Here is a 14,974-nt window from a genome sequence, read left to right as displayed (position 1 = left end):
TTGTCTATGGCAAGCTTTCTTTACATTTATTCCTTAAAACAAATGTATTTTACGCTTGTTATTTTTTTTATTTGTAAACTAAGCATGATAAAAATGTTGTTCCTCAGCAAAAGTTATAGTTATTATGTATTGGTCTTGAAATGGAATACATTTATTCAATTGAAAAACACTTTAGTTATAGCCTCACTGATGTTAGAAAGCATTTCTTCATTAACTGCCTAGCTGATGATAGAAGTAAACCACTGCTGGTTTATCTGTGCCAATATGGATCATCAAAGGTCATTTAGTCTCCTGCTGCTTCTTGCTATAGTTGTCAGCAATAAGTCTTCAGACTTTGAAAATGCATCTGTAATACTGTAATACTGAATGTAACTTTTTGCACGGCACAATCTCAGATATCTGTGTGCAAGTGGTGTGTGTGTGTGTGTGTGTGTGCGCACACACATCAATTAAAGCAGTGCATTAACAGTGATTAGACTGAAATGTTTTTATAATGCATTGGCCTTGTCACACACACATATGGGACACTGTGTATCTATTATTCACATATTTTTTGAAAAGTTTAATGTATTTGATGTCTGAATCATTCATTCAAGATTTCAGAACTAAACAAGTCTTCATTTATTTATTTTAAAAGATTTGTTTTACATAATTAGACTAATTAATTTAAATTAATATTTGTAAATAGACTAATTTATAACATTAATAATACATTTTGTCTGAAACTCAAGTAAATTTTATTTTGTTTGGTTGTTTTGTTTTCAAAATCGTGGGAGAATCATAGCTTAAAAATACATAGACTAATGGCATCTAACTAACAGCATTAGTAATATAAAATTAGTAATATAAAAATGTGTTCTGTTTTTATGTTAAGAAATTTGTAGGAAATAAAAGAAGTTGAAAAAGAATTGACTTTTTTTTGCTAAGTTTATAAATACACAGAATTCTTTTATTCAAAGAGAGAGAAAAAAAGACAATTTAACCTAATTTCAGATGGAATTGTTGATGTTCAAATAAATATTCTAGATTAATAGCTTTATTAAGAGCATACATGTACTGAGACTAGAGCTGTAGTCAAGTCCGGCTTTGTCGAGTCCAAGTCAAGTCCAAGTCCAGGACTAGTCGAGACCGAGTCAAGACCGAGTCCAAAGAGGTTCGAGTCCAAGTCAAGTCCAAGTCCAAAAGTTTCGAGTCCAAGTCCAAGACCGAGTCCAAATGAAAGGAAAAAGGGTCCTCTTCAAGACCACATACTTAACTACTGATAATGTTTGTGATGCGAGAGAAAGCATATCTCCTATTCTAAGAAAATCATTTTACATTATTATTTGTAATGATCAAAAAGCATGTGCAAAGTAACAACTCTGTAGGACAGGGGTCTCCAAACTACATCCTGGATGGCCAATGTCCTGAAAAGTTTAGCTCCAACTGGCCTTAAAACACCTGGAAGATTAGTGTGTCTAGTAAGAGCTTCATTAGGTTCAAGTGTGTATAATTAGGGTTAAAGCTAACAGGGGCGTTAAACAAGATCCTGGGCCCTATGCATAGGCAGTCCTGATGGGCCCCCATGGCCCCCACCCATGAAAATATCCAGGTAAAAAATATATATTTCAGATTCATACTTTTCAAGGGCCCTCTCTTCCTTTGGGGCCTTGCTAATGAGTACTGGTTTTACCCCCAGTCCGACCCTGGGAGCTAAACTTGGATAAACAAACAAAGTTTGGAACTGTAAGGTCAAATAATTTTTATGTACTTTATTTTTTGTTGACATTATATCTGTGGTCAAAAATGTATATGACTATGCCTAATTGGCACAGTGCACAGACACACGCAAAGCTCGGGATATGACAAATGTGCGCAGCAAGGCTAGAATGGATACGTTTGGCTCTACTGGACATGCGCACATAAATACAGCAAAATTTTTGTCATACTGTGCTTGTGCTTGCATAGACTAGTCGAGCTCTGTCGGAAACAATCGACTACTCCAGCATGCATTAACCATAATGCATACAAAGTGTTTGCAAGTACGACGTGAATAACAATAGAATTACAATATTGCGTGTAGCTGTTACTATATGACCTTATCTATGTTGCATGTAAAAATAAAATATGTAATGTAATAATTAGGGTTGTGCCTGAAGCCGAATACCTTAATCGGAATGGCACGGATAATGGCTTAAAAAACGAATAACGCTCAAGGAATAATTCTGCCTGAATACTCGTCTGAAGCTGACACAGTCTGGTGTTTGCTAGATAACAGGTGAGCCAGGGCATCAGCGCCAGAAGTGAATGAATGTAAACTTTGAGTGAAAAGATCGCAAATCAAACACCGCATTGTTGTCGCCTCTCTGTGCATCTCTCAGAAATCAGAGCGTTGCAAAAGTAATTTTACCTATAATAATACATCATAGCTACACGTTATATTATTTGTATATATTTAAAAGGCAAATATTGAAAGCTTAGGCTACCATGATACGAATGAATGGAATAAGCACAGCGCGCTCACGAATCAATCAGCCGCGCTGCGCGTCTCAGTCTCTCAAAAACCAAATCAGTTCTCTCTCAAGAGTAGGCTAATGATCAGCTTAGATACGGATACATTGTCTACTTGTCCTACATGTTTGCATCTTTACCTTTTGCTGGTTTGCGCGGAACACACACATCTGTTTAGTGAAGTTCATTAACATTAGTTCAAGTGTTCAGCGTAATGAGAATGTGCACATTGAATGGATTCAGTCGTGTTCAAATGATCACTAAACGTTTGTCATGACATCTCTGCTTGCATGATAAATATTATTTTAGAAATTAATAATTATTTCAGTTTAACACGACATACTTGTTCAGTGATAACTACGAAAAAATATATAAAAAGTCATAACAGTCTTATCAAGTAACTGTACGATATTGTATCCGAATGCAGATAGGAAAAATTTTGTGATTGTTACAGATACAAATACTGGCTGTTACATGAAAATGTAAATATGTAATGTCATATATAAAGTTTTTAACATTTACATATGTAATTGTTGCATAAGGCTATACATTAATACGCGTTTATTGATAAAAAAAAAAGGCTATCTAGGTGTAGACGTAAATAAAACACAATCTAACAGGTTGAAAATTAAATTAGAAACATCTAAACTTTTCAGGTTGCAGTAAGTGCACCACTGGTCATGCCCATCCTTTCCCGGAACAATACTGAAAGCTAAGGCAAGATGGAGAAACAGATGATCATAGTTGTACAAGGATAGCCATTTTTTAAATGAATCTATTAGCAGAGTTACTACAAGTGATTTTAAGTGCTGGAATTCCATTTATTCTTTGCTGAAACTTCTGCGTCATCATGGAGAGCGGGTCATGGTTGCCCAGCAACAGCAGACGCCACTGGAGCGCAAGCGCAGGCTACAGAGTGCTTTGGAAATAAGGAGAGCGGCGCGCCTAGCGTTTTCCACACGTTTTCAGTCGCGACATCATGCAAATGTGGTTTTGTATTGAAGGAGAAATTTTTTATTTTATTTTTTTGCTGGACTCGGTCGAGACCAACTAGAAGACTTGGCGAGTCCAATGGCCAAGTCCGAGACAAGTCCGAGTGCAAATTCAACGAGTCCGAGACAAGTCCGAGACGACAGAAAAATGTCTCGAGTCCGGACTCGAGTCCAAGACCGGACTCGAGTACTACAGCCCTAACTGAGACTTTTAGTGACATCTATCAAGAAAGTAAGGGGCCTGAGTGTGTTGTAGGGATCGGCGAATCGATCCTGAAGTATATATAGATACTGATGCGAGAATCGAAAGTATCGATACTCAAATAAAAAATATCAATACTAAGGTGTTTTTATTTACCAGTGATTTTGTTTATTAAACAAAAAATAATGCCTACAATATGCCTTAAATTGGATGAATAACCTCTATTAGCAAATAATTGTGTGGAAGGGAAATTCCTACTGAACACACGCAAATGTTGCAAGGCAGAATCAATCAATTACAGATAGCGTTTACTAACTTCTGACAGTGCATTTAAATAGAGCTGCATTTCCCAAGAGTAGCCTATATTAAGAAAGCATTTATGTTTTTGGAAAAGGCAGCCCAGAACAATGCAGAAAAAATAATAGGCTATATGTTTGAGTTATTTCACAATAAAGTTTAATACTATTGAAAATGTACCCTAGTTTGTGCAGTACATTTATTTAAATTTGAATGTTAAAAGTACATATGGCTCATGTTCTGTTCTGTACTGTTAATATAAATCAGGGATCCTCAAATCTGGCCCACGAGATCCACTTTCCTGCAGAGTTTTGCTCTAACCCTAATCAAACACACCTGAGCATGCTAATCAAGTAATCAGGTGAGTTTGTTCAAGGCTGGAGCTAAACTCTTCAGTGTATTGGCCCTCCAGGACAAGATTTGAGGATCCATAATATAAATCATATGATCTCCGAATAAAATGGTTGCATTTTATGCATGCAACAGCCTATTACTTGCAGTCCCTTATGACAATGAACCATGGTAAAGTGAACATTGTTTAACTATAGTATTTGTAGATTTCCTTGGTTACCACTACAGTAAACATATGTTAAGCATGTGTAAGCAAAAATATAACCTAATAAGTTGCAATTAAGGCGTATTAAGGTTAAAAGAAAATCTAATATAAAGTTAAGTAGGTATGTTTACCCATTGTACTCGTAATAATTAAATAAATTTCATAATCTAAAAGTTCAGTTTAGAAGTATCGTATTGGTATCGAAGATACTTGCCATTAAAAGTATCGGTATTGTATCGAAAACAAAATATGTGGTATCACCTATCACTAGTTGTATCTTACCGTTCTTAAACTACTAAAGAATAAATGTTCAAACGGCTTGCCATAAATGTCAGAAGCGTTCTCCCTCCTTACGTAAATACGCTGCGCGTCATGACGGTAAATAGCGGCGAGTAAACACCAGCACGCGAAAGAACTGATCACTGGGTGCTGCACGTGGGCACACTTATTACCTCAAAATCGATGGATACCCGTTTTCACATGAATGATCATCTACCCTCAGCGGCTTGTGTTTGTGATTGTCATTACTATCTGAACATGAATACACTCTCTGTATCAACAGTCTGTGAGTACCACGGCTGTCTCTTAGCAACCTAATCTTTCCTTCTGTTGCTAAGTAACCACGTGGTCGTTACCTGTTCGAGTCACGTCACATACCGTCGCTGTATGTATCCAGGTGCAACAGTCTTCAGCTCAGTACTGTTACTGTTAAAAGAGAGCAGGGTTAAGGCTAATCATTAACCCTATTTATACAGTTAATTACTTCCATTAACTGACGTCATTTCTACGGTGACCGTGAGGTGACGTCGGTCCACTGGAAGTTTATTAGTTTAAATCTAACATATTTCATTTTAATTCGGCTAATTAAAAGACTTTATTTATAAATACTATAGTGTGGAATTTGTTGAGGAATTTGTAAATTTACTAAAACTCACGCTCTTTTATCATCACGCACAGGCATAAATACAATCATATTAAAACTTTATTAGCATAACTGTCAGGCGTTTACAGTATTTGAGAAATATGTGGTAGCAATTAATAGCATAGGCTAATTATACCAAACGTTAATTAGGTAAAACGATACACAGAAGGAGAAATAAGCATATATAACAATAAATATAAAAACGTTAATATAATAATAATAATAATAATAATACATTTAATGTTAAATGGTAATAAATAAAAATGTTTATCCATATTGTCCTGGGTTATTATGGTCACACAGGTTTATTTACGCATTAAACTCATGGCCACAAGAAAATTATGTGAAATGAACGTCACCTCATGGTCACTGTACATTTCCCCTTTATTTCCAAATAACACAAAACAAATAACAATTCGCTGTTAAAAACTTTTAATTGACAATGACAACATGAAGCTGTTCACTTTATTTAAACGCCTCTTTTTGATTTAACGCCATTGTATCAGATTTCTCAATTCAAACACAATTGCATCACATTAAACTGACTTGAAATAGTAACTTTTGGGCTTAAATCTGTGTTTTCATTTTGAAAGAACATGCTTCTATCAAGTATCTCTAAATAATTTTTACACTTCTCGTCATTCTTTGCAAGGGGCTGGATATGAGGAGACAAAATATTTAAATTAAAGGGGGGGTGAAATGCTCGTTTTCACTCAATATCCTGTTAATCTTGAGTACCTATAGAGTAGTACTGCATCCTTCATAACTCCAAAAAGTCTTTAGTTTAATTATATTCATAAGAGAAAGATAGTCTGTACCGATTTTTCCCGGAAAAACACGAACGCCTAGAGGCGTGACGTGTGGGCGGAGCTAAAGAATCACGAGCGCCAGTAGGATTTTGTGTTGAGCGAGTCTGGAAGCTGTGACACAGATCCAGAGGCTGAAATTTAAAAAGAGCAGCATCAGCAAAGGCTTCTCTATGTGGTATGTACTGAAACTGTATATATTTGCTTAGCGGTTTTGGAAAATGACTAAGTTCCACTTTGTCGTCTTTTTTTTTATTTTCTTTAAGCTGTACATGTGGAAAGTGCAGTTTGATAACAACATCGCATGTTGTTTACTTGATGTGCTTACGCGCTGATAGCTAAGTTAACAACACAGAGATATTTGAAGCAGTTTTACTCGTGCAGTTTGATGACAACATCGCATGTTGTTTACTTGATGTGCTTACGCGCTGATAGCTAAGTTAACAACACAGAGATATTTGAAGCAGTTTTACTCACCGCCTGCGGTTCCAACACACGATCGTGACCCTTTTTCGTTGGGATTGCATTATCCTTAAGAAATAAACGATGTGCAAATCCAGCGTCAACCTGGGCCTTGTTTGTAAAACAAGCATCTTCGAAATGCAGGGAACAAACACAAACACTTGCACAACTCCGTTGATGCTCTGTAAAAATAAACTCCATCCACTGGTCCCTTAATGCTGTTTCTCTTTTGGTAATCTGTGCAGGGTTGTCTTGCCCTGGCAACCAAAAACACACTCCTTTTGTGACATTTCGCGACGCTCTCGCTCTGACGCGCCCTTAGCACCCATATAAGGAAATTCCGCTCCATCTAACGTCACACAGAGCCATACTCGAAAAAAACTTTCTGAAACTTGTGACAAACCGGAAGGAGTATTTTTGGAACAGAAATACTCCTTCAAATGTACAACTTAATTTTTGAAACTTTGCCCATGTTTAGCATGGGAATCCAACTCTTTAACAGTGTAAAAAACTCTGTATGCATGAAATAGCATTTCACCCCCCCTTAAGTGTTATTTTATGCATTTTTATCAAGCGAATATAGGGAGACTTGTGAATGTCTAATGTTCTATTCTTTTGTTATTTTACAACACTTTCTGTTATATTGGGCAAATTACCGTTTTGGTAAAGTGTGAAGTATGTGCTTGGTCTGATGAGGAAAGCTAAAAACATTTCAAGTTGATTTAATAAAAATAATAATAATAATTTACAATAAAGCATTTCATATGTATTATAGAAGTTTCCGTTACATTTTCTTTTATATTTATTTTGGGTTTTATTATGTAAGGTCTAGTCAATTTTAAAATTCCAGGTTTTTCATGACCGTGTAGAGCCATTTCTCTAATAAAAAAAGACAGCCGTTGAGGGAAAATAATAAACGAAAATAAGAATGATAACTGTTTTATTTAGAAATTGTGTGTGTGTGTTAAGCTTTCTTTTTTTGTCTTATTTGTAATAATTGTAACCCATTTTGCAGCATCCTTGGAAGTTTGCTGAGGCTCTTCATTGGGCACCAGCCTCCTGACTATGAACCATTTAGCATAATAAAATTGAACTGAGAGTCTTGAGACGGTTACAAACTTCACCTTTCTGAGTAGCTAAAAAACAAAACAAAAAAAAAAAGCCATAGACCAAAGACGGCAGCATGACACATAAGTACATAGACAAACCATTACAAATTGTTCAAACACATCTAGAGAACGAACCTTGACTGCCCCCTAAATCTCTGTGCATGTGCTGTAAGAGCTGTTCAGTATTCAGACCCGAGTGTGATGACGACATGCCTGCAGCACAGAGCTGATCGCACGCAACATGACATCATTACTCAGACACATTCAGCTACTTTTAGTGAGATATTGGTCATATATCGATAATATTATTATACTATATTGTAATTCTTATGTCATATTTTAATTGTTAGAAATATTATCTACATAATTTGAGTAAAAAGTGATCTGAGAAAGAGGTGAGTTACATAAGCACAAAGACAATGAGGGTGAATACACACTGCTGACTTTATTTTGAATTACCATCCATAAAATAAATCTGAAACAAGCTGATCAGTCGTTTTGTTCAATTTCTTTATGTCAGACGACACATTTCAGTATTGAGATGCTCACATTGGCAACATGGTAATCATTAAAACTCATATTTGCACATATAAGGGTTACGGTCTTAATATTTCACCTTCTTACACAAGGGTTCTACTGGCAGATGTTTACTGGACGCTGCTTACATGCAGGTTCACAGGCACATTAGCAACTATGGCAACAAAAGAAGTTCACATTTAGCACCACCATGAAGACTAGTACAGTTTTAGGGAATAAAACAAACTCTACTCAACTGTCCAAAAGTTATCCATCCTTGTATCGCGGAATCGATGTTGATTAATTTTTCTATTGCATCTCTATTTGTTAGTGTATTAGTTTGAACCAAAGCTGAGCAAGGTTGTATACTAACATTGAACAGATATTTCTAACACTCCAAGGAGACCAAAAACTACCTCACAAAACCTACTTTACTTTCAAAAGCACAATATATCACACAGTCTGGGAATGAATATCAGATGGCCCACTTATATAAGATCGATAGAAAACATGTTTCAGTCTTTTCTATCACATTAAGTTGATTCATCGCAGTTCAAACACTAAGACATTGATGGAGTGTCGCATGTTCATACAGTGGTTAAGATGAACAAGGAATACAAAACATTAAAAGGAATGTGGCATTTTTCTGTTGGTCAAAGCATGCAAGGCTAATATCAGATAGCTGGCACATTGTACAATTGCATAAAGCAACACTGCAGCAAATCAGAGAATGAAACAAGCAATAATGCCAAAACGCACGATGTCAATCAAAAACAGTAACTATAGGGGTTTTAAAGTGGTTACCATTAAAGAAGGATGACTTTTTAAAAGTACATCCGTATCACATTTCTGTATCCCAGTCATCTGCTTCATTAGATTCCCTTGGTGCTATTTATAGATTCAACTCTTACACTTTTTTTTTCCTTCTTTGCATATTACCAATCCAGGGCATGTGAAGGTGAAGTACTGACAAGGCATTAAAAATATCTAATCACAATAGAGCTGTGTTCCAAAATTCCCTTCAACACTTTATCAACAACATCAAGACATTTGGGTAGAATAGAACATGATTTTAACATTGTGGGCGCATGGAGTAAACTGGTACCTAAAGATGGATTTAAAACAATGGCCGGAAACATGGAGAGCGGGATCCTAAGGACAAATACGTGGAGGGATATAAGGATTATAGAGATGTTTAATTCTTCAGAATGGCATCGTACATCTGGTACACATACTGAGACACCTCTGGAGCCCTGCACTTCAGAGAGAGCTGAAAGAGAGAGAGAAAAAAAAAAGAGAGAGCAATGAGTAACTTTTTAAACTTTGAGTGCTCTAATAAAAATGTGCAACAAAGTGCTTGTTTTGGTACAGTCATATGAATAAAAAATTGATTCATTTTCTGAGAAAAAAAGTCCTTATAATCAAACACTGACGATTATTAATATTACAAATCAAAATGAAAAATTATCAAAAATCAAAAATGTGTGTGTGTGTGTATGTATATATAGTGCCCTCAATAAATATTGGAACAGTAAAGAAAAAATTGCTTTGTTTGCTAGGAGTCAAGACATATATAAATATGATTAAAAGATGAATATGAGACAAAAACATTTTATTATTAGCAGTTTCAACACATTAGTGTCTTACCAAATAAAAAGGACAGCACTTTTAGAGTTCATTCCACTATTTGATGTGAGCATCAGTACTGGGACAGATGAACTTAAAGCTGCAGTAGGTAACTTTTGTAAAAATATATTTTTTACATATTTGTTAAACCTGTCATTATGTTCTGACAGTAGAATATGAGACAGATAATCTGTGAAAAAAAATCAAGCTCCTCTGGCTCCTCCCAGTGGTCCTATTGCCATTTGCAGAAATACATCGCTCCCGGTAAGAAATAACCAATCAGAGCTGCGGTCCGTAACTTTGTTTGTGTTCAAAATGTAGAAAAATGTATATAATAAGCGAGTAAATCATGAATCCATTTTCCAAACCGTGTTTTTAGCCTGTCCTGAATCACTAGGGTACATCTATAATAAGTGTTTATATTCGGACTATTTTAGATTGCTTCGGGGGTACCGCGGCGGAGTAACCCAGTACCTTTGTGATTCTTCATAGACATAAACAGAGAGAAGTAGATCCGGCTACGATGTTCTTCCTCAAGAAGCAAGCAGTTCTGTTTATTAACCGCTAGAGCGTCAAAAGTTACCGACTGCAGCTTTAAGGCAGATAGCTAATATTTAGTTGCAGATCTGATTTTAGTTATATATATAATAAAGGGGTCATGAAATGAGAAATTAAAATGTAATTTTTACAGTCTGCTACGGACAAGAGACACGACAGCATGGAGTGGATCATACGCTCGAGTCGGCGCACCCCACCAAACGTATCTGACATTCATATTTGAATTCTACAGAATGCTATATTTTGTTGTGATATATTTGATTGTGGCTGTTATATAAGACGGTTCATAATACAGCTCAACAGCTCTAGCCCAAGCTGTGATTTAAACGAATGCTATTGGCCATTTAAAAACAGGGACAGGACAGCTTGATATGTCCCATCCTGTCTTCCCATTTCAGTTAAAATGATGTAAACGCATAGAATTATGCTACCCGTTTCAAAGCACTTCAGTGGACCTTTTAAAAATGGCACTGTGAACACTGCAATTGCAACTAAATTCACCCAGTGAATTTAAGCACATTTAAAGGACATCTTTTTCTTTCTTTCAATGAACGCTTCCCTTTAAATGTCACTACTTCTATTCAGACTGACAGAAGATAAATAAGTGGCTTTAGTGACTTTAATCCAATTGATTGCACGGAGTAATTCTCAGAGCACCAGGAACATGATCTCACGTCCAGCAGGGCTTGTATTGGTTACCTCTGCTTGAGGAATGTGTTTCCAGAGGCCTCGGCTCTTGGCAGACAACAGCACTCCATCACCGGCTGTTAGGTTAAACAGCGCTGGCTCGATGGAGTCCAGTTATCATCTGTTCAGATCGGAGCCAGCTGCTGCCAGAATACTGAGAGCCGAAGTCTCATTAAAAATCAATTGTCTGGGATCAGGTAGGGTTTCTGATCGCACTGAGCCGACCTGGCCTCAGGGGGCCACAGGCAATCAAGCTCAGCAGAGGTGGTTGAACGGATGCCTTCTGAATAATCAAGAAGGGTCTATTTCTAATCAACAGATTCATCTATTTAGCAGACTCTTAATTTGTCCACCAACTTCCCAACAGAAATGTATAGAGTCCATTGGCTGCTGAAACTAGAAGCAGATGCCAAGCTGGTCAGTCACCAACTGATGTATTAGCCAAATAATATTAGCCTAATTAATGGCACGTTATCACTTTATTCGTTTTATATTTTGTTTAACATATAAGGCAAATTACTGCTTTTATTTTTATGTATATGTATATCTATACGTTATTATTATATACAAATTATTTATTCCTTCAAAGTACTAGAAAAATAAATGGAATCAAATCCAGAACCTTTAAAATTCTTTACGATTTCCATCCCTGCACAGGCAGCATTTTTCAGGTTTCAGACGCTGACCATCTGCTGTGTCCATGCACACTCTCTCTTACACAAACACATGCATGCTTAGCAGCGAGTTGTGAAGATCTGAAGAGGGATTTTCTGTCTAGCTTGTCATAAAGCCAGTTTTATCCAAGTGCTTTGTGCTGGATGAACTAGCATTTAAAATGGTTGAATATGAAGCTGTCGTTTGCTCACTCACATGATTATAACAAACCACTGTCAAATGTGCAGTTGGAGCTTTATTTATCTCCAGTGTCATGCCAGGGCTCTAGACTAACTTTTTGCACTGGTTGCACTAGTGCGCCTAACTTTTTTCTTAGGTGCACCAGCACAAACGTTAGGTGCACCCAAATTTTCGACTGCATCGCATTAAACACACCAGTTTTACAAGTTCCCTTTTGTTTTGTTTTTTTGTTTTTAATCGCTGTCGATATAGGCAATATTGACTTGTAGCCTAAATGATTAACTAACAATCGGGTCAACAAAGTTCTTTATTTGAAGCATAATTCTACAAGAATGGTAACTTACTAAAAAGTGTTGGTGCTTAAAGTGCTTCACTGAGCTAAAATTTAAACTTAAAACATCTCAAGATTAATGAAATAAAAATAAAATATGAATAAAGTTATTTAAGGGCTTTAAACTGAACATCTCATAGCTCAATGTCTTATGGACTATATCCTCCATTGCAGTTACATGCCTCTCGGATGCCCAACTCCTGTAGTTTGGCCTTCTTGATCTTTGGCCTTGGCTAAACCAGCTGACCACACTCTCTCTAGCAGCAAAATCTTCCAGACTTGTTCCTTCTACACTGATTCTTATCAGATCATCCACTGTGTCTGAATGAAGGGATGCTCTAGTGTCTGATTTGAACAGCTAAACAGTCCCTAAACAGCTTATACTACAGTTTCAGCTATTAAAATAGTCCATAGTTTTGTTTTGTATGTAATAGCAAAGTGATTATATTTTGTTTAGTTTTTTTGTTTTTTATTAAAGTTAATGTAGGAAATGTTTGGAGCATTTTTTTTTTTTTGATAAATATAAGTTTTAGTTTTTTAAATGTAACAACCAAGCGGCCAGTGGCAGACAGTGAGCCTGTGTTTAATCAATTTAACTTTCTCAAGTCACCACTATTGGCCTAAAATAAAATCTATAGATATAAAACAGTTCAAGCATATAACAATGTTTCCATGTTAAACCCAGATAAATGTGTTCTATATCCAATAGTTTATGCTGAGACACTTCAGGACATGGAGACGCCGCCGTGGTCACTTGCATTTTTTTTTTCAGTGGATATGCTGTCTCTTTGCTCATAAGGTTAAGAGTAATACATCATTTGTAACTGCTAAAGATCTACTTGTATTTGTGTGCACTCACAATATCAACAAAATATTGTGCTTTTATAAAATAAAGAAAACAAACATGATGTGCTTTCTGCCATCTCGTCTTTAACAGAAGTACAAAAATGAACCTGAAACTCAGTGAAAACAAGCCTCACAGAAATGACAAATATCTATAGAAAGAAGTCTTCAGCTGCGGGCAATATTGTTTTCATCACTACTTGATGGATGTCTAAAATATAAAAGTAAAGAGAAGTCTAAAACAGACAGGAGGCCCAGCCCGCATCTGAACTATGATGTGAAAAGTGAAAATTGGCCCTGAGCCAGGCTCGAGGGGCGTAAAAAAGTTGGGGCCCATCAGGCTCAGGCTGAAATGCAGGGCTCTAGTGTCTGTTGTTCAACCACAGGAAGAGACGCCGGTGCGACCTCTGATATTTTTTTAGTCGCACCATTGAGAAATTAGGTTGCGCGCCCTGCATGCTGTTCCCAAGGAAAGGTTCACTGCAGGTATTATTTCAGCCTGTATATACAACCTGTGTTCTGTGCCTCACTGAGCGAAAGAGATTTCAATTCACCAGGCAGAGCATAGAGAAGAGCGCTGCTGTTTGGCTCCACATGAGTTATAAAACATGTAAGTACAGACCTCGAACGGATGATGAGCTCTCATTTCCATACTCGGCATCTCGATTTCAAAAATCCAACCAGATTTGATACCAGATGAAAGGTTTGTGAAGCACCATTCATACTGAGAGTCACTTTTTTTTCTTCTTTGTGTGAAACACAAAATAATACATTTAGCAGAATGTCCAAGCTGCTTTTTTCCCACCCAATGAAAATGGATGGGGAGCAGGTACTGCAGTCACTCTTATTTAGATTCATAATATGAGAAAAGTGTTTTATTATGTTTGAAATATGGATCTTTTTCTTACAAAAACACATGGATTCACTACATGAATTATTTCTATTATAATTATTTTTGTATTTGCAATCAATATGGCCTGTGCGTAGTAACACTATTTTTTTTGTACAAATCTATTAACAGTTACAAGATTAAAACTAACTGAGCAAGCACATTTCTACATTAAACTATGTAAAATGTTAAGTTGGTCGTGTGCCATGCACTTAATGTCTCAACTGCAGTCATTCTTCAATAAGGTTCATTAGTTAACATTAGTTAACATATATAAATGACAAAAAACCCTCAATAAACAAAGTAAAAATAATAAGACCGATATCTTTTTTTTAATCTTTGATATTGTGAATTCTTATGGCCACAATAACCTTGATATGAAAAATCTAATATCGTGACAGCCCTAAGTCATATACACCTAGGATGGCTCGAGGGTAAGTAAAACACAGGCTAATTTTCATTTATGGGTGAACTAATTTTTAAACAATAGTTGACTTAAATAAAACAACCTAGCATGTTGGGTAAAAACATTAATCCAACCAGCTGGTTCCAAAAAAAAAAAAAAAAACTGCACGTGTTCGGTCCAATATTTACCCAGCCCTGGGTTTCCAAATAACCCAAGTTGGATCGTTTTTAACCCTGCATTTGGGTTAATGTGGAATAATAAATAAATAATAGATATAAAAGATAATAAATAATGTTTAATGCATTGTTCTTATTGCCGGCCCACAACTAATGTGGACTGAATCACAAATTAATGTCTCTTTAGCTGTTTCTTAAAAAGATTCACTCAAAGGTCTTTGAATCAACTGAACAAATTACTTGCTGAATTT

General features: G+C 36.2%; 1 protein-coding gene across 2 annotated transcripts in view; it reads right to left on the bottom strand.

Moving 5' to 3' along the window:
- Window positions 1-8,262: 8,262 nt before the first annotated feature.
- Window positions 8,263-14,974, bottom strand: part of LOC127957774 (AP-1 complex subunit beta-1) — a 33,134-nt gene continuing 26,422 nt past the window's right edge. For both annotated transcript variants that reach the window (XM_052556439.1, XM_052556440.1), the window contains one exon: window positions 8,263-9,622. In XM_052556439.1, coding sequence (XP_052412399.1) covers window positions 9,548-9,622 — 75 coding nt within the window. In that variant the 3' untranslated portion in view covers window positions 8,263-9,547. The remainder of the gene's footprint in view (window positions 9,623-14,974) is intronic.

This window comes from Carassius gibelio, chromosome B5 (assembly GCF_023724105.1).
Source record: "Carassius gibelio isolate Cgi1373 ecotype wild population from Czech Republic chromosome B5, carGib1.2-hapl.c, whole genome shotgun sequence".
NCBI classification, from domain to species: domain Eukaryota; kingdom Metazoa; phylum Chordata; class Actinopteri; order Cypriniformes; family Cyprinidae; genus Carassius; species Carassius gibelio.
Note: the sequence above shows the minus strand (reverse complement) of the source record. Positions and strands in the feature narration are given on the sequence as shown.